General features: G+C 42.0%; 1 protein-coding gene across 7 annotated transcripts in view; it reads left to right on the top strand.

The window, feature by feature from the left end:
- Window positions 1-8161: 8161 nt before the first annotated feature.
- The window catches only part of rbl2 (retinoblastoma-like 2 (p130)), a 121432-nt gene continuing 109207 nt past the window's right edge, over window positions 8162-20386 (top strand). For 2 of the 7 annotated variants that reach the window (XM_059992834.1, XM_059992832.1), the window contains exons 1-4: window positions 8163-9476; window positions 16104-16234; window positions 18242-18445; window positions 19948-20012. In XM_059992834.1, coding sequence (XP_059848817.1) covers window positions 9330-9476; window positions 16104-16234; window positions 18242-18445; window positions 19948-20012 — 547 coding nt within the window. In that variant the 5' untranslated portion in view covers window positions 8163-9329. Of the gene's footprint in view, window positions 9477-16103; window positions 16235-18241; window positions 18446-19944; window positions 20013-20386 lie in introns of all 7 variants that reach the window. The other 5 variants (XM_059992833.1, XM_059992835.1, XM_059992837.1 and 2 more) reach the window with 4 other exon arrangements.

The following is a 20386-nucleotide window of genomic DNA, read 5'->3' as shown; positions in this document are numbered from 1 at the left end:
GAGACCTGAGTTCTTTGGGCTCAAAGCTCGGAAAAAGTGACACAACTGACTTTTAGCACTATAAATCAGTGAGTTGTTTGTTATGTCTCCCCTCTCACTGTGAAACAGGGACACCTCTTTTTCCCTTACTAGGGAAAGAGAGAAACTGTGGTATGTCAAATTACCGGGTGAACGAGTAGTCTTTGGGGTGCTGCAAGTCTGTGTCTTTATTGACGCTATGCTGCATGCTTGAGTGCTCGGTGGAGGGTGCCGATGCTTTTTTTGCTGGTGGGGGAGGCAGGATTGTTGCCTTGCTGCTGTTTGTGCATGGGAGGGGGCAGCTGGGGTTCTAACATTTAACTGTCATTCACTCTTTGGGGCACTCCTCTGCTTTCGTGGATGTTTATGAAGAAAAAGAACTTCAGGATGTATATTGTATACATTTCTCTGACATTAAATGCTCCTATTGATTGAATTCACCAAAGAAACAATAGTCCAGCAGCATGCACCACGATTGTACATGATCAAAACATTACAAGGTGAAATCAAGTGGAATTTACCAGAGATGGGCGTGCCAGTTCAAGAATCTCCATCTGTTCCTATAACCAGATATGGTCATTCATCTGTCTCACCATAGAGATATACTCTGTAGCATAACAGCTTAAGGTGAATGACTAAAAAGGCAAAATAATCTTTTCACTTTACCATAGCGTTCAGGCAGCCTACCCTCACTTCATTAAGGACAAAGAGAAAGACAGTTATAATGTTGGCAATTGGTTTTTATGCTTTTGTAAGGAGTGTAAGTTACGTGCACTGGATAAAGTGAACTGAATCACTCAATTTCCATGACAATAATTGCAATGCAGTTCGATGGACAAGTAGTACCCACTGAGTTTTTCTTTTTTTCAAGAAGGGAGATGTTGTGGGAGCTAATGAGTTAATCCTATGCTGCTCATTGAGCCACTCCTGCATGGGAGGAGCTCACATACTGTTCAAGCAGAGTTACCAATAAAGTTCAGTTGAATAGCCTGCATGCTGCTACCGTCCTCGTGGTCTCTGCACTATCCCTCAAGATCAAACACAACAGTATGATCACTAGGTGCAAAGGGTTCCCCACCACAAACTTCTGTCACCTGCCCTGTCTCATTCCCTATCAAGAGATCGAGTTTTCCACACTTTCTTGCTGGGACCTCAATGTACTGATTAAAGGAAGTTTCCTGAACACACTTGACACTTTCGAATCCATCCCTTTTTCAGTATGGGAGTCCCAGTCAATGTGGAAAGTTAAAATCACCTACTGTCACAACCTTCTTTTTCTTGCAGCAGTTTGTGATCTCTCTACAAATTTGCTCCTCTAAACCCACAAGTTGTTGGGTGATCTGTAATATAACACATTAACATAGCCATACCTTTCTTATTCCTCAGTTCTACCCATAAACCCTCACTAGATGAACTTTCCAGTCTGTTTTGACTGATCAGTACCATGACCTTTTCCCTGACTAGTAATTCACCTCTCCCCCTTTAATCCCTAAGTCTCATTAATGCCTACAATGTCATAATTCCACATAATGATTCATGCCCTAAGCTCATCTGCCTTTTGTTCAGTACTCCTTGCATTGAAAGATAGGCAGCTCAGGACATTAGTCCTATGTAGGCTTAATAACATCTTTTGCCACAACCACTCCACAATTTGTTCTGGCATTCTGGTTCCCATCTCCCTGCAACTCTAATTTAAAATCCCCACCCCATCCCTGTGCAGCACTAGCAAACCTTCCCACTAGGTTATCAGTCCCCCTCCATTTCAGGTGCAAACCATCCCATATGTACAGGTCCCACCTTTACTGGAAGAGGACCCATATTTGTTTGCGATTGACACTGCTGTCTTTGGCTGAATCAAAGGTACTGATGAATCAGCATGTAGGAGAGAGATTGAAAATCTGGCTGAGCGGTGTCATAGCAACAACCTCTCACTCAATGTCAGCAAGAGCAAGTAACTGATTATAGACTTCAGGAGAGGGAAGTCAGAAGTCCATGAGCCAGTCTTCATCAGAGGATCAGAGCTGGAGAGGGTTAGCAACTTTAAGTTCCTTGGTGTTACTATTTCAGAGGATCTGTCCTGGGCCCAGAACGTAAGTGCAATAATGAAGAAAATGGCAGCATCATTATTCCTAAGGAGTTTGTGGAGATTTGGCATGACATATAAAACTTCAAGAAACTTCTATAGATGTGTTGTCGAGAGTATATTGACTGGCTACATCACAGACTGGTATGGAAACACCAATGCCCTTGAATGGAAAATCCTACAAAAAAATAGAAGATTTGGCCCAGTCTATCACAGGTAAAGCTCTCCCCACCATTGAGAATATCTACGTGAAACGCTGTCACAGGAAAGCAGCATCCATCCCCAGAGATCTCCACCATCCAGGACATGCTCTCTTCTTGTTGCTGCCATCAGGAAGAAGGTACAAGAGCCTCAGGACTGAACAGTCTGAACAAAAACAGTTGCTGCCCCTCAACCAAAGGGCTCTTGAACAAAAGGGGATAACTTCACTCAACTTTGCTTGCCCCATCAATGAAATTTTGCCACAAACAATGGACCCACTTTCAATGACAGTATACAGTAGTTCAAGTAGCATCAATGGGAAGAGAGAAGATGTTGCAGATCCAGGCACCCCTCCTCGGAACTGCTCCAGTTGCTGGACAAAAATGCTGTAAATTCAGGGTGGTTTTAATGGAGCATTTTACATTTAAGATGGGCCATGCTGATCAGCTCGTGTCAGACAAAAGGCAGTAAAATTTCCTGTCTACTGTCTTCAGAAAGTGGAGGCTGTAAACATGCTCCTGTTTACATCAGCAGTACTGAGGTTGTGAGGTGTGAGAGCTTCAAGTATCCAAGAGAGTGCACCACTAGTACGCTGTCCTGGTCCACAGCCAAGAAAACTCACCAATGTCTCTACTTTCTCAAGAGATTAAGGAAATCTGGCATGTCCCTTTCGATCCTCACCAATTTTTATTGATGCATCATAAATAGCATCCTATACTGATGCACGGAGATGGTATGACAATTGCTCTGACCAGGCCTGCAAGAAACTGCAGAGAGTTGTGGACACAGCTCAGCACATCCGGCCTCCCTCCACGTACTGTCTATACATCTCACTACCTTGATAAAGCAACCAGCATGATCAAAGACCCCACCCACCCATGACATTCTCTCTTCTACCCCCTGCTACTGGGCAGAAGATATCAAAGCCTGAAAGAACATACCATTAGGCTCAAGGACAGCTTCTACTTTGGTGTTATAAGAATATTGAACACTACAATAAGATGAACTCCTGACCTTACAATTAACCTTACTGTGGCTTCACACCTTTTTATCTACCTACCCTGCATTTCTCTGTAGCAGGGTTTTGCATTCTGATAATGTCTTTGCTTGCACTGCCTCATGTGGCCATAAAGTGGCATCTACATCATTAAGGACCCCCACCACATAGGACATGCCCTCATCTCATTGTTACTATCAGGAAGGAGGTACAGAAGCCTGAAGGCACACACTCAGCAATTCAGGAAAGCTTCTTCCCCTCTGCCTTTCAATTTCTGAATGGATATTGAACGCTACCTCACTACCTTTTTATTTCTATTTTTATCACTACTTATTTCAATATTACATCTATATTCTTACTGTGGCTCCAAAGGCAGCCGAAGGGTGGTAGTGGGGACAAGCTCCCACTGCTAAACAAATGCTCTTCATGGAGTGCGTCTCAAACAGCCTCTGACAACCAAGTCCAACTCCTGGCCTTCACGTGTGGCATAGTTCTAATGCCCGGTGGAGCTGTTCTCACTGACAGGAGAAGGGGCAAAGGCGGGCCACTGGTGCCTTAAAACCAGTTGCTCCGGGCAGATGGAGTTCGTAAACCACGGATGGTCGCTCATCTAGGAGAGGGAAAACTCCGATTTCAAACCTCCGCTGCCTTGCGGCTGTACCCGCTCACGGGAGAGGCTTTGGGAGTAAACCCCGAGGAATAATCCGGAGTCGGAGTCCCGAAGGCGGTTGACTGCTGTACCCAGCACCGGCACGGCAACTCCTGCGATGCTGCTGGCGCCGAACCGTATCTATCGACTCTCGTCGTTCCTTTGGACCCGTCACCAGCATGGGGGGGGGTTCCACTGCATGGGCAACAGACGCATCTCCATAGCAACTCTGCCCTGGAGAGGCCACTCCCCAGTGACCACCAGAGGTGCAGTACCCATGGTCGACCACGACCGACGGAGGCCACAACAATTCTTACTGTAGTTCAGTTTGTTCTAATATCATGTATTCCATGCTGCAAAATTAACATATTTCATGACATAAGCCAGTGATACTGAACCTGATTCTGAATAATAACCTAATTTACCAATTTACCTTAAAAGGGCTGTTAACACACCTTTCAACGAGAGAATTCCAACAATTGAAGTTTCAGGAAAGAATTTTACTTTGTATCTTTAATGGTGACCCCTTATATATAATTATGATATTGCACCACTTCCAAATTTTCTGAATAGTGGGCTTATCATCGCTCTTAACAGACCTGGCGCGCTTTTATATTTGCACATGCAGGCGGCATCAGCACGGGCGATCCAAACTGCAGCTCTCGTTGAAAATGATGGGAAACATCATTTAGCCTGCTGCAGCTGAGAACCATAACTGCTTCTATGATGTGTACAGTCAACAATGATGTTTTAATGTGATTGAACAATCTATTGCTGCTTAAAAACGACAGAAATGGACCCGACTGTGGCCAGCACTACCCCTTGAAGAAGCCGCCAGCAAAAGAGGGGTCAACGTGCTGTTCTGATGGTGCATTTAAAAAAAAACAAGGTTTTTGACTCCCAATATCAACGACCTTGCTGGCAAATGTACAGTCTCTGGTAAATAAAATTGATGATCTCGGAATTAAGGTGCTGTATCAAAGAGACATTAGGAACGCGTGCACCCTTTGTTTTACGGGATCTCGGATGTTGCAATTCCAATAGACGGGTTTACAACATACCATCAAGATAGATCATTTGAGTCTCAAAAGCAGAAGTGGGGGTGTATGCCTCATGATCAACTCCTCATAGTGTATTAATGTGTTGGTGATGTCCCAATATTGCTCACTAGACTTGGAATACCTCACAATAAAGTGCCGGCTATTTTACCTGCACAGATTTTTAGTGATCATTTTAGTAGTGGTGTTCATTCCACCTCAGGCCAATGTTAAACGAGTTCTAGACGAACTGAGTGATGTAATTAACAGGCATTAAACAGCATATCCTAATGCCTTTCCCAGCCTTTTAACCAGGCCAGCTTGATAAAATCACTAAGTAATTGTTATCAACAAATCACCTGCAGTACCAGAGGAAATAAGACACTGGACCACTGTTACACTAAGTTCAAGAGTGCCTATCGTGCTATCCCATGCCCACACGCTGGGAAGTCTGATCACCGGGCTGTACTTCTACTCCCTGAGTATAGGCAGAGACTGAAGACTGCAGCACCAGTAGTGAGGACAAGGGAGGCACAGGAGCGCTCTCAGGGCCGCATTGAATCAGTGGACTGGATTGTATTTGGGGAGTCATCTTCGAGCCTGAATGAGTATGCCACAGTTGTCACTGACTTCATTAAAACCTGTGTAGATGAGTGTGTGCCTACATTCCCAAAACAAAAGCCATGGATGAACCAGGTGGTTTGTAGCCTGCTGAGGTCTGTATCTGTGGCATTTATGTTTGGTGACCCAGGTCTGTATAAGAAGACCAGGTATGCCTTGCAGAGAGCTACTTCAAGAGCCAAGAAACAATTCTGGGAGATGTTAGAGGTGACATCAGATGCACGTTAACTCTGGCAGGGTTTGTAGGCTCTTCCTTCCTACAAAGCAAAGCCCAACAACATGAATGCCAGTGATGCTTCACTACCAGATGAGCTCAACACGTTTTAAGCTTGCTTTGAAAGGGAGAATAAAACCACAGCTATGAGGATTCCTGCTGCACCTGGTGACCTTGTGATCTCTGTCTCGTGGGCCAACGAAAGGCTAACTTTCAAGAGGGTGAACCCTCACAAGGCAACAGGACCAGATGGAGTACCTGGTAAGGCTCTGAAAACCTGTGCCAACCAACTGGCTGGAGTATTCAAAGATATTTGCAATTCTTCACCTGTACAGTCAAAAGTTCCCACCTGCTTCAAAAGGGCAACAATTATACCCTTGCCCAAGAAAAGCAGCAAAAGCTGCCTCAATGACTATCATCCAGTAGCACTCCCATCTACAGTGATGAAATGCTTGAGAGGTTGGTCATGGCTAGACTCACACCAGTCTCAGGAAGAACCTGGACCTACTGCAGTTTGCCCATCACAACAGAGGTGATCTCAAAGGCTCTTCACCAACCTTGGATCACCTGGATAATAACAATGCCTATATCAGGATGCTGTTTATTAACTATAGCTCAGCATTTAACACCATCATTCCTCCCATCCTGATTGAAAAGCTATAGATCCAAGGCCTCTGTGTCTCCTATTGCAACTCGATCCTTGACTTCCTAACTGGAAGGCAAAAATCTGTGTGGATTAGAAAAATAACATTTCCGCCTCCGTGACAATTAACACTTGAGTTCCACAGGGATGTGTGCTCAGCCCACTGCTCTACTCTCTCTACACCCATAGCTCAAAAGGCAACTATAAACTTGTTGATGATACAACCACTTTTGGCAAAGTTTCAGATGGTGATGATTCAGAGCAAGATATACCAGCCAGTTAAATGAGGTTGCAGCAACAACCTTGCACCCGACGTCAGAAAGACCAAAGGGCTGACTGTAGGCTTCAGGAAGAGTACGATGAGGGAATATAAACCAATCCTCATAGAGGGATCAGAAGTCGTAAGAGTGAGCAATTTCAAGTGCCTGGGTATCAATATTTCTGAGGACCTAATCTGGACTTAACATATTGATGCAGCTATAAAGAAGGCAAAACAGCAGCTATATTTCATTAGGAGTTTGAAGAGATTTGAGCTATCAACTAAAACACTCGAAAACTTCTACAAAGGTATCACGGATAGCATTCTGACTGGCTGCATCACTACCTGGTATGGGTGGGCGGACGGCTACGGCACAAGATCAAAATAATTTGAAGAAACTTGTAAAATTAGTCAGCTCTCTCATGGATATCAGCCTCAATAGTATCGAAGACATCTTCAAGGAGCGGTGCCTTAGGAAGGCAGCATCAATCATTAAGTATCCCCACCACCCAGGACATGCTCTCTTCACACTGTTTCCATTGGGAAGGAGGTACAGAAGCCTGAAGGCAGACCCTCAGTGTTTCAGGAGCAACCTCTTCCCCTCTGCCATCTGATTCTCAGACAGGCATTGAACCCATGAACACTACCTCACTACTTTTTTTATTTCTGTTATTTCCCATTACTTATTTAAACTTAACCACTTTATATATAAAATGTAATTCAGTTTTTTCTCTATATTCATCACATATTTCATTTACTGCTATGGTAAAGTTAACAAATTTCACAACATATGCTGATGGGCTCCTGGGATATGCTCCTGGGAAACGCTGTCTCATTCTGCCCTGCAGAGCTGATGTACGGTTAGAATGACAATAAAGTTTTTGAATCTTTTGAATGATATTAAATTTGCTTCTGATCCTTATATACTTAAGATGATTTGCCTAAATGTTCTTGTTGCTCTTCCTTCCTGGGATTATCTTACATACCTTCTCTCCCCCTTCATGAATAATATTATGTGAGAAATAACCTGGGCAAACAAGTCTTGCCAATGATACAGTTAACATCAAGGACATGGCTCACAAGATCCTGATAGTTCTCAGATGCTTAAAGCTTCTTCTTTCTTAATATGGTAGCCATATCAGTACCTATGAAATATTCTCTTTTTTAAAAAATAAGAAAGGGTTGCAAGATTATTGCCCACTGAGAATCTTCAGTCATTGGAGCTCTCTTCATTGAAGGAAACACAAAGTACACTGCAGATGCTGTGGTCAAAGCAACACGTACAACACACTGGAGGAACTCAGCAGGTCGGGCAGCATCCGTGGAAACGAGCAGTCAATGAAGGGTCTCAGCCCAAAATGTTGACTGCTTGTTTCCACAGATGCTGCCTGACCTGCTGAGTTCCTCCAGCGTGTTGTATGTGTTGCTTCATTGAAGTAATCCTGGTTCATGGGTCACTAACACTGATGTACGTACCTACTTGGAGCTACAACTGTCAACTGTTAGCAATAGAGTTTATTCATTATTATAACTACTTCATACAGGACTCAAGCCTGAAGTTGTGATATGCTAAAAATAAGTCACAGACAACTGCTGTTACAGCTGTAGCCTTATAACTCTAGTGAGCCAAGTTCAATCCTGACCTTGGGCGCTGTCTGTGTGGAGATTACACATTCTCCCAGTGAGTGCATAGATTTTTTTTATAGTTTATTTTCTGATCATTCCCCTCCACATTCCAAAAATGGAGGTTGGTAGCTTAATTGACTAAACTACCCCTCAGGTGTAGGTTAGTGTGGCATGGGGTGTGGTTTAGAGTTGATTAGAAACATGGGTATTAGGCTAGGGTTTGTGCAGTTGGAGACATGGCACATGATTGTCCATAGGTACCAGGGCAGGTGCATAGACTAAAAAAAAAGTTTTAGAGGAACATGGGCCAAACGCAAGCAAATGGAACTAGTTTAATTGGGAATTTTACTGGGCATAGACCAGTTGGGCCGAAGGGTCTGTGCTACGCGATCTAGGATCCTAACGAGTTCATCACATGTTCAGCATTGTTTCAACAGCAAGGATGTCTATGTAAAAGAAAGTGCAAACTACGCCCTGACCAGATATAAGAATACACATCCAGTACGTCAGAGCTTCCACCGGGGGTAAATTCACAAGATTAGAAAACGCCAAAGTATTTGATCACTGTGACGGCCTCTGGGGAATTTCTTCACAGCATATACCAAACCACAGAAATGGTACTTCAGGTTTGCATGGTCACCACAAGCCTCGGCGACCACTCCAACTCCTTCCTCACTCCCCTACACTCGGTTACGTTTCCATCCACAGGAACCACGCCATTGGGCGGGTATGGACGGCAAAACGATGATTGACGTGTTTACTGCCCAATAGCGAGTGGAGACACTGCGGAAAGGCGCGCACCGAGGGGCGATTGAAGACCAATGAAACATTGGGGATGGGGAACGGAGCGGAGCGTCGTACTATTTGCTGGCCCGGCTGTCAATCATCGGCTTTTAAATGCCTACGGTGCGGCCCAGGGGTGCTGCATGAATCTTGCCGTCCTGGGATTGTTGTGAACCAGCGCAGCGGAGCCCAGAAAGCATGAAGACGGAGGACGATGAGGAGGATGGCGGCCGCCGGACCAAGCAGAGGTTCGAAGAGCTGTGTCAGAGGCTGAACATGGACGAATGTGCCAAGTGCGAAGCTTGGGCCAGTTACGAAAGCATCAGCAGGAACTACACGCTGGAGGTGAGTGAGCGAGAGCAGAGATGACAGATCGCCGTCGGCTGCATACACACACACGGCTGACAGCTGGAGCCCAGCCCACCGACAGCCTGCATCCGGCGGCATTGAACAAGGCTGCAGCACAACACAGGATGCAGGCTGCACAGCAGATCTTCCCCCCCGATGGCGTTTGTTCTGCTTTTCCTGAGGGGCCTGAGCGTGTCTGGCGCTGAGTGGGGAGTAGGCCTGCTAGCCGGCTGTGCCTGTTCCACCCGCACCCATGAGCCCTTGTAGCTGCTCCAGGTTGCCGGAGCCCTTGCTCAGGATCACACAGCTGAATTAGCTAGCCTGTGCTGAAGAGAAGTGTTTACTCGCTTCTCCAGCGCAGTACCGGAAGAACGTGCCGTTTGTTTATGCTGTGCTCCTGTGACTCGTACACAAATGAGCAAGGCCGCCCAACCCAGGACCACAGAACGGGAGCTCACCCCATCGCAGCAGCCAATAGTTTCTCAAATAATTATTGGAGCTCTGCTTTACCAGTCCAAAATACTCAGTCATTGCTTTTGTCCTTTGCAACCAATCTACATCCTGTTAATTTGGAGCCTGCGGTCAACTTGCTTCCATTACAATAACGCGAGTGACATGTGCAGACTTACGTTTTTGCTAAAGGACAGCTTGTGACTGAGGCTGTCAGCGTCAAAACCTTGGAGATTCCAGATATATGGCCGGGAGGCTGTTGTTGATAATGCGTGATAATTCTAAGAGTACATTTTACAAGAATACACAAGAGTACACAAGAATGCAACAAAAACAGCCCTACACAGCACACATAGGTCAGGCAATATCTAGAGTGGGAAATGGACAGTTGTTGTTTCTAGTGGAGACCTTTCATCTGGATTAAAAGATACCCATCTTCAATGAAGAGAGCTCATTGAATTTACAATTTCTGCAGGGGACAGGAATTGACTCTGGATTAAAGTGTGGATTAAACTGTGGCTGTGTTCAAAAAGGAAAATTTGGTGCTCAGCAGAGTATAGGTAAAGGATAGTGGAAGCAGAAAGTCGTTTTCATTGCTAAGTTTAAAAGAATATAAAGAGATGATAAAGAAAATGGAGAACGTTGGGTTTGGGACTAAAACTGGCGGAGGAACACAATTCTTGGCATCATGCAAGGTTTTTATTAGAGATACAAAGGTTGAAAGTTGAGAAACAGGGAGAGGCAAGGTTAACTGAAATCAATAAGACTGAGTAAACAGGACAGTGCAAAAGGGAGAATGGGCAAAATTAAGTCTTAGCTTAGAGGAAATGGAACAGAATTGGAAATGGACAGCACTTTGGGAAGCAAATATAGCCTGTATTCACAAAGTGGATGCATGAGCAATAATAATACGGGCAGTCTGGTTCATGAAGAAGAACAAAACTGGTGGGTGAGGAGGTTTTGTCAAGCAGGGGAAATAAAGCTTCAGTCTTCCCAGAGTTTAGGTGGAAAGAAATTTCACCATGCCAACCTCTCCAATATAATTGGTTTTCAGGGAAGGTACATTGAAATCTGACTGGAGCAGAATAGGGGGAACCAGAATGGATCATCCAATTCATAGAATCCTAGAGAATATTCTAGTAGCAAAGTTAAGTTGGGAAAAGTCAGTTGAAGAGTTCTTGACACAGCAGAGAAGATGGACTGGATAAAGCTACCTTAAGATTAGACACTTAACAACTGTCACCCAGTCATAAAGTATAGTTTGGACATCAAGTAAAATTTGGGAAAATTTACCAAATCTTCACTGGAGGAAAAGATCAGTTACAGACTTGAGATGAACAGTGGCCCAGATCACTCAAACTTGCTGCTTAAGCCTGTAATTATGCACACTTTTACAACCAAGGGAATAAAGGGGGATGTGAATAAGTAAAAGATGGCTAAGAATTTAAGAGTAAACACGAGGAAATCTGCAGATGCTGGAAATTCAAACAACACACACAAAATGCTGGTGGAACACAGCAGGCCAGGCAGCATCTATAACGAGAAGCAGTCGAATTAAAAAATTTTAATGAATGTTTCAGGCCGATATCCTTCGTCAGGACTAACTGAATGGACAGATAGTAAGAATTTAAGATTTCAGATTTCATATTTAGATTTATCTTTCACATAAACAGCGAAACACCTAGTGAAATGTGTTGCTTGCCTCACTTTCCAGCACCAACATAGCATGCCCTCAGTGTTCAGCAGAACACCACAAGCAGCAATGAGAACAAGAAAACAAGCCCTTTTCCCACACTCATATCCACTATCAGGCCACCTCCAGTTCTTGGCCCCAGACTCTCAAACAAAAGGCCTACAACTTCCTGTCCCTGGCCTGTACTTGCAAACATTGGGCTTCTGACCTCCTGACAAGCTGACCCAGGGACCATCAGGCCTCTACCTCCAGACTCACTAAATTCAGTTTTTGATCTTTAGCTTTGCTCTCCAGACTGCATCAATGTCTGGGCATCAGCCCCAGGACTCCCTGATCATGGGTTTGACCTTTGGGCCTCGAATTAAGGACTAGCATGGACCTCCGACCCTGGTAAGCTGCTAGAGTGGGCGGGTGAGTCCATGGTGACCTGCTGGGGTCAGTGGGTGAGTGGGAAAGGGGAGACCATCTCCCCTTGTTTCTCCTGCCCACACGAGGACTCTGTCCCAATACTTGCTGAACTGGGGGTTGCTGGTTGCCTCAGTGCCTGCCAAACTGACCTCGGGGAATGCTGACCTTTGTGCATGGAGCTGTATGACCCGGACACTGAACACTGGCTCCAAGCGTGACTCTTCATTTACTGTCCCTGACCTTTGACTCCACCTCAGTCTTGTCCCTAAATCCTAACCTATCTCCAAACTCCCTGTGCTGCCCCTAAAAATCACCCCTACGTATCTTAAAAATAACAAAGTCTGAACCATAACATTGATGAACATCACAGCTTGGCGCCATTTAATTAAAATGTGACTTAAATCTTATTTGGATATCATTAATATTTTACCTAATGTTTTTCCAGAAACAAAATTTGGATTTGAATACTTAGCAGAAATACTTACCTATTTTAAAAATCAAGACCCTTTGAATGCATGGCACCAACCAACAGGATGAAACATTTTATCTACACTATCAATCCTCTCAAGCAAACCTAATTGCCTCTCAATCTAAATTGTAGTCAATAAGACTGTCTTTGAATAACATGTTCTTAAAGTAATCCTTGAGAAAGGTTTGTATGGAGTCTTGGGTGGACATTGCTTCCCCTCACGACCAAGGAGGGAGATAGGTACTTGGAAGGGGGAAGCTATTGGATGCCTTCAGATGGGAACATGATAGAAGGGTGCAAGAGGATGAAGTGGTCAGCATGGGAAGGAACCAAGAGGTGATTTGGGGAGTGGGGGCTTAAGGAAATGTTTGCATTTTTGTGCTGATGCATCCCAGCAGGAATCCGTACACATGACGGCATGTGTGTATCCTTTAACATCTATGCAACAGACCCTGATCTTCAGTCACTTTGTGCCCCGTGCTGCTAGAACAAATCTTCAACCTATCAAGTCTATTGAGAAGATGATTGCAACAGCCACATCATGTTATAGTAAATAACACTCGCAATTTTCACTACACAATAAGTTTAGGACCTTTACGCATAACAACAGGACTGACCAGAATGTCGCTCTACTGCCATAGCTCATAAGCTCAAATACTGAAATCTAGAACTCCGCTTTCAGAGACAGCATACTGAGCAGGTGACCAGGTCAAAAGGCAGAACATCTGGAATATTAGACAGTCAAGAACAAGCTAGTTAGGCATCTCAAACTCCCTCTGGAATTGTTCAGACATCTAGTGGCTGTGTGATTCACTAATTGGGAACAGCATACTATTGACCTCAGCATATACTATCAACCAGGCTAAAGCTGACTTTATGAAAAAAAACAGGAACTATGTTCCAGAGACAGATGTTCCATAAGATTTCAGCACCAGGGCTAGAAAGAACACAAAGCTTAGTGGTGTCTGCTCCTGATAAAATACTTGGGGCATGATCTTATCATAACCAGTGGTATGCCAGAGAGTAAAACACAAGATCTTATGACAACAGTTCTCAATCTAGCCGCTAGCACCTGTTAAATTATTTCATAGTTCCAGTGAGTTATTGTAAGAATGTTCACATATCCGAGACCACAACAGATAATAATGACCGCTGATCTCACCAACACAATATACTGTTATTTCCAGTTATATCCATTGCCGTTATCTGAAAACAATCACAATGGAAATTGCTTGTGATGGTTTCAAGGGCAGCTTCTCACAGGCATCTGATGGCATGCAGTCAACAGGAGCTGTACAGTGTCTATACTACATAGACCACCCTGTAATTCTTCATAATTAGCATCTTTGCTTCTCTACCTGAAAACCTCAGGATTGCTTTGATGCAAACAATTCATTCTTGGAAAGAAAGAAACCATACTCAAAAAAGCTGGGGAAAAAGACCACATTAGCATCTGAACCTTAAGATCCAATAGCAAGCCAGTGACCTAAAGAACTGATGGTGGGTGGAATATCGTAGGAGATCCAGCCCCTCACTGAGAACATTAGCATGTGCACACTGTGGATGTCTTGGTTTTATATAGCTGAAATACCCAATGAGCAACAAGGACAAAAGTCAGATGGTATTGTGAGGAAAGTCTGAGGCTTCAGGATGGTACAAGATCGAAGATGATAGAGGAGTGACAGAAGGAATTTAATCCTGATAAATATGAAGAAATTTTCCTTTCCATAACTATTGTAAATCCTACTAGACTATAATTGCTGCCTTAAACACCAATTTTTGTTTGCCTGTTTTATTCTTTTAAGTTTTTCAGTACAGGTTGGGTTATGTTTTTTCAGACTGAAAGCCCTTGTATGTTAAGGTATGGTAAGAGCTCTGCCCCTTCTAAATCCTTTACTGTGCTACTCTCCAAGTTACCACTAGGATTGAAATCATCCACCATTACCCTTTTCTTTGAAGCATTTAGATTTACTCTGTTTCTGACTTTAAGGAGACTATGCCATTCTTGTGTCTGTTATTCAACCTAACTAACCCCTCACCAGCAATTGTTTCCTTAACCATTTTAGTCATTTTATCAGCTTATTCTCATAGGAGGATGTTGTAAATCAGAAATGTTGAACTTCCATTTCTCTTTGAGCCTTATTTCAATATTATATTCTTATGTTCCATCTATTCTTTTCTCTTATTCACCTTCCAGATTCAGTTACTAACCCTTTAACTAACATATCCTAATTTTGCTCTTTGCCTATTGAAACATATTATCCTTTAGCCTTCTCAATGTTGCTAACAAATTTCCCTGTATTATCTGAAGCCAACTATCTTGCACAGTTATAATAATCAGGGATCTCTAGCTCTTCCCATTCATTCAGCTCTTTGGTCCTGCATGCATCCACACAATCCTATTATTTTATATTCGCTGGCATATGGTGTTGGAGTGTACCTAAACTGAGGTTCTGCTTTTTAAAATCTGATCCTTAACTCCTTGTAATTTCCATGCAGGATCTTGGCTTATTTTCCACCGAAGTAATCAGTACTATAACAGGATATGTCCTCTCACTGTACACCCTTAAATAGAATATTCTGGAGTTACCCAATGACTTCCTGACTCTGGCATTTGGGAAGCAACTTGCCCAGTGCAAGATCTTGCAAATCCAAAAGATTAAATGCTGGAAAAACATGCAGAATCTGTAGAGTTTGAGGTTAGTTTAAAATGAAGCAAGCTTCATTTTGTAGAGAAAGGGAAAGGATAAGAAAGGGTAAGGGTAAGAAAGATAAAGTCTATCATGGGGCAAGGGAGGTTGAAAGACAGTGGAACTGGCTGAAAGGATGGCAAAATTAAGTGAATGACAGTATACCTGGAAGTCTTCAATTTAAAAGAAATACAAGACCGGAAAAGATGAATACCTAAAATACATGAATTTGTTCTTGAGTGCTGAAGAATATAATGTGCCTATTTGAAAGATATGCTATTCCTTGAGCTCATATGGGTTGGAAACAGTTTAGGAGATCAAATGTAGGTCTGAGTGAAAGTGGAATAGAGGATTACAGAGTGACAGACATAAAGAAGCTAAGAGCAGTGTCCTAAAATATTTCTGAACTCATTATTGAATCCTTTGTTTCTCCTCACCTTTTATATTCCTTCTCAAGCAGATTATTCACCAATGTTAGTGACTTGGCTCTGGCCATGTTCTTTAAAGAATTGTCATCTTTTCTACTGAGTATCAGCTGGATAACAAAATATACTCCCTGAACTGTTTAGCTGACACCTTACCAGACACAGCTTGCTCTCTATGTAGTTGCCTTTTCATTAGACCTTTCTGATTTTTCTTCAATACCTCAGTTACAGAGGATAACAATCCAGCTCTTCTATACATTCAGCTCACTTCAAACGGATCAGTCTCCTATGTATTTGAACCAGTAGAGCTTTTGGTTTTGCAGATTGATGAATAGTAACTTAAAAATAAATTCAATAAAACAAAGAAGGAATGGGGAACTTCTTGCAAGTAGTCAAACCAGATAGACATCCTGATAAGATACACAAGCCACATAATGGAATTTCATTTCTTTGTTAATAATAATTACTCTGGAGATTGTTTGATTTCAGGGAGAAAACCTTCACTGGTTGGCCTGTGCCTTATATGTAGCATGTAGAAAAGCTATTCCATCAGTGGGAAAAGGAATTGTGGAAGGGAATTGTGTCTCCTTAAGAAAGATCCTGCACTGTTCAGAGCTCAGGTAGGAATTATGTACAGCACATTTGTTTTAAACTCCATTAGGTTAAGATTAGTCCTGATTAAGTCTATACTTTTGAGACTGATGTTAACTTTCTCAATGTGTTATGTACAGTGCCTTGTAAAAGTATTCAGCCCTCAACTCTTTATTCACACAAATGAGTATTCTGTACAGGGATTTTGATCAATGCAACTGAGAATTTGTATTTATGAATTACATGCTCCTTTTTTTCACAGTAGAGGCCCAATAACAGGAAAAATTTAAAAGCATGAAGAACTAACAATTCAAAACCTGAAACATCAGCAGTTCAAAAGAATTCATCTTCTCTTGCTCAGTACTTAGTTGAACCACCTCTTGGGCAGCTATTACAGCCAGTACTCTCTTTGGACAAGTCTCTATTAGTTTTGCACAACATGATGGAGCAAGATTTGCTCAAGCTGTGCCAGGTTAGTTGGGGAGTGGCGGTGGACAGCAATCTTGAGGTATTGACAAAGATGTTTGATTGGGTTAAGGTCAGGACTTAAACTGGGCCACTCAAGGACATTAGTTTTCTTAGTTTGAAGCCACTCCATGATTCCTCTGGCATTGTTCTGCTGAAAGACAGACTTCTTCCCTGGCAGAAGCTAGCAGGTTTTTATCTCGCTTCTCTCTGTATTTAGCAGCATTCATCTTTCCGTCAGTCCTGACCAAATTTCCAGTACCTGTTGCTGAAAAGCATCCCCATAGCATGTTAGTACCTCTACCATCCTTTACCGTAGGGATGCTGTTACCTGGTTGATGTGCACTATTAGATTTGCAACACACATAGCACTTAGTGTTGAGGCCAAATATGTTCCACTTTAGAAGAACATCTTCTTCCACATCTTTGAAGTATCTTCCAAATGACACTTTACGAAGTCTTGACAAGAAAGGATATGTTTTTTTTTTATTTAGCCAGGTTTCTTCCTCGCCTTTATTTAATAAAATCCCTTTTTATACAAGGCCTTGGCGATTGTGGAGCTATGAACTTCATCTCCAATTGCAGCCGCTGTCTTCTGCAGCTGACTCTGAGTGACTATTGGCGTCACAGTAGCATCTCTTACAAGTACCATTCTTCTCTTGAGACTAAGTTTAGAAGGGTGGCCTGACCTTGGCAGCATGGTTGTGGTTTCATTGTTTTTCACAATGGACTGCACTGGTCTCGGAGGGATGTTCAGTGCCTCTGAGATGGTCTTGTACACTTCACCAGATTTGTGCTTCTCTATTATCATTTTTCTGACTTGTCTTGAATGCTCTTTAGTCTTCATTTTGGTTTGGTCTGTTGAAAATCCACCGTACTGTTGGACCTTACAGAGAGAGGAGATAAATATTCTTATGAATTCATTGAAAATAGGTGATCCTCCAATTTTCTACATCAACAAATTGGGTGAATTGGTAAGGTGTCATACAGTGTGTACCTGAGGAAAATCAGTATAGTAATTACAAAGGAGATGAATATTATTTTTCAGCCTCACAATTTTAGTTAACAATTTTTAGTAAATTGTTGACAGGTTTTGGAATTTTTCTTTTGATTTGACATGTTGCACAATGTTTTGTAGATTAGCTCAAAAAAATCCTACTTCAATTTATTTTAAAATGAGAAAGTGAGACAGTAAAACGTGAGAACAGTCATGGGCACTGATTACTTTTTCAAGGCACTGTACCTAGCTTTAAAGCCAAAGCACCTAAAATCAATGGCATGACAATTAAAGCTTTTTGCAGATGTGTAATGTATGATTGACCAAAGGGCCTATTTTTGTGCTGTATGATTAAATTAATAGCTGCCTCTCTACACACTTTAAAATGCAGCTCAGTCTAGAAAACAATTTAGCACTTGGTTAATAGAAGAATTGAAGCCTCTGTTGACCCATACCTGAAAGTCCCACTACAAAAGAATCTTATGCTGAAAGTCTCCCAGATTTATTGCAATTATTGATGTCATTGCATTATATACAGAAATCGCTGATTTTTCTTGTGTGGGGGGTGCTTCAGTTTAATAGAGTTCTTCAATAAAATGCAAAAATGGGCAGACATGGCAAACCTGTCGCAAGAGCTCAGGGAACGTACTGAAAAGCTGGAGAGGAATTTTATTGTTTCTGCTGTCATCTTCAAGAAGTGCAAGCCGATCTTCTGTGACATTTTTAAAGACCTCCAAGAAGAACCACCGCCACGTCAGCACAGAGGTCGAAAACAAAGGTGAGACCAAAGATACCAAAAATACTGAGGTTTTGTACAATTTAAATCTTGCAGTTTGATGAACTACTTGCACATATAGGCCTAGCTGAAGCACAACTCGCTTTTGTGACAATTGTGTTAGCAACACAGATCTCCTGTGGTAGATAGTACATTAAGTGATTAGTGTTGCTTGATAGTTAACATCTTGCAGTATTCAATAAGGGAGCTGTTGAATCATCAGGTGACTTTAGGTAGAACTCATAACAATATCTGGCTGTAATATTTGGAATTATGTTTGAGTAGTTTCAAAAATGAATGAAACCATTAATGCATTCAGTGAGCAGGCCTAATATTATTAAAGCAATATTCTGAAGCTCAAATCAAATTTCCTTCCCTGTAATCTTGGCTCTCTGTTCTACTACATATCAACAGTTCTTTGGCAACCTGAGTACAGTCTGTTAATTTCCATGTGTAAATGTAATTCACTCCCTCATCAATAACTGTCTGTGTGACCAAGTTTTTAAATAGATACCTATTGAGTTATTGGTATTCACTGATATTGTTTTTCTGTTTGCTCTATCTTGGTTACATTGGGGACAAAATGCTTTAAGTAGTCCTGTAAATATTCAGCTAGTCAAAGGGCCACAGGACAGTAGGAGTAAGTACTGATTTAATCAGTTAGGTTCTGTGACATTGACCTCAGTTCAAAGTGAGAATTCCCTCCTCTCAGCGCTGGTTGATTGTGTTTTCAAATTTCCAATTTGGAATTAAGCAAATTTTGACAAAGTAATTTTACTCAAATGCAATAAAACAAAGCACGGTGAAATCACTGGTCCAAAAACATCTACAAGAGGAAAATAGGTTTAAGACGGTAATAAAGACTGCCAAAACACCATCACGCAGTGACAGCATCAGCCCCTGGTACATCTGTGAGAGCACCACTCTGGTGCAGAATGATCAAGTGGCCACAATTCAAAGAAAAAGCCAGTTGTTTTTCATCTTAATTTCTGGTGTGGCAAATTCCTCTGCTTTCTGGATTTGTTTTTTACATGACATTCATCATGAAGTATGAAGCATCGGAATTTTTACTGAATGATTGTAAAAATGATTTTCTGAAGATTTGTAATAGTCACTTATCAAATAGGTTAATGATGCAGTAATCATCAGTTAGCTCCTGTTCGTAGATGCTTTTTTGGGTATACTTAATTTAAAAAAAAATTACTATGATGTGAACTCTTTAATTGAGTTTCAAATCGTTGTTCATAAAATAAATACTGCCTTGTTATTTTGTTATATTTGTATTAACTGCAAAGGATTTCTTGCTCTTCCGTCAGCTTCTTATCAATTTTGAGGGAAAAGCCATAAAATCATCTCTCAGTAATTGCCTAATTATTGAAAGAAGCTTCAGCCAAAAACATAGTTTGCTACATTTCATCAAATGACATTGTTCATTTTCTGCAATCTGTGAGTCATTTTGTATTATTGTGCAGAAATTGGTAACCTTCAATGTTCTTCCTCAGCAGGCGACAACCTTGTACAGTCTCTGAAGTGTTTAATTTTTGCTGGGTGCTGTTTGTTCTGGCCAAAGGTAAGTGGATAAAATGTTATGAGCAACTGGAAAGGATTTTTTTGTTGATTCACAGTGTTAAGCTTTTAAACAACAGTGGAGATGCATTTAATCGAACAAGTCATTGTGTAAGTTAAAGTTACACACAAAACACTGGAGGAACTCAGTAGGTCAGGCAGCATCCATGGAAAAGGGCAAACAATGAACGGTTCGGGCTGAGACCCTTCATCAGAACTGGAAAGGCAGAGGGAGAGGTCAGAGTAAGAAGGTGAAGGGAGTGGATTATGTAAATTAAGGCAATTAGAGTGTTAGTAAATTTGACCATTTATTGTCCTTGTGATTCAGTGTGTAGCAGCACACTCTATAATTTGAGTTCATTACAGTTTTTTGCCTCA

This window comes from Hypanus sabinus, chromosome 17 (genome assembly GCF_030144855.1).
Source record: "Hypanus sabinus isolate sHypSab1 chromosome 17, sHypSab1.hap1, whole genome shotgun sequence".
NCBI lineage: Eukaryota > Metazoa > Chordata > Chondrichthyes > Myliobatiformes > Dasyatidae > Hypanus > Hypanus sabinus.
Note: the sequence above shows the minus strand (reverse complement) of the source record. Positions and strands in the feature narration are given on the sequence as shown.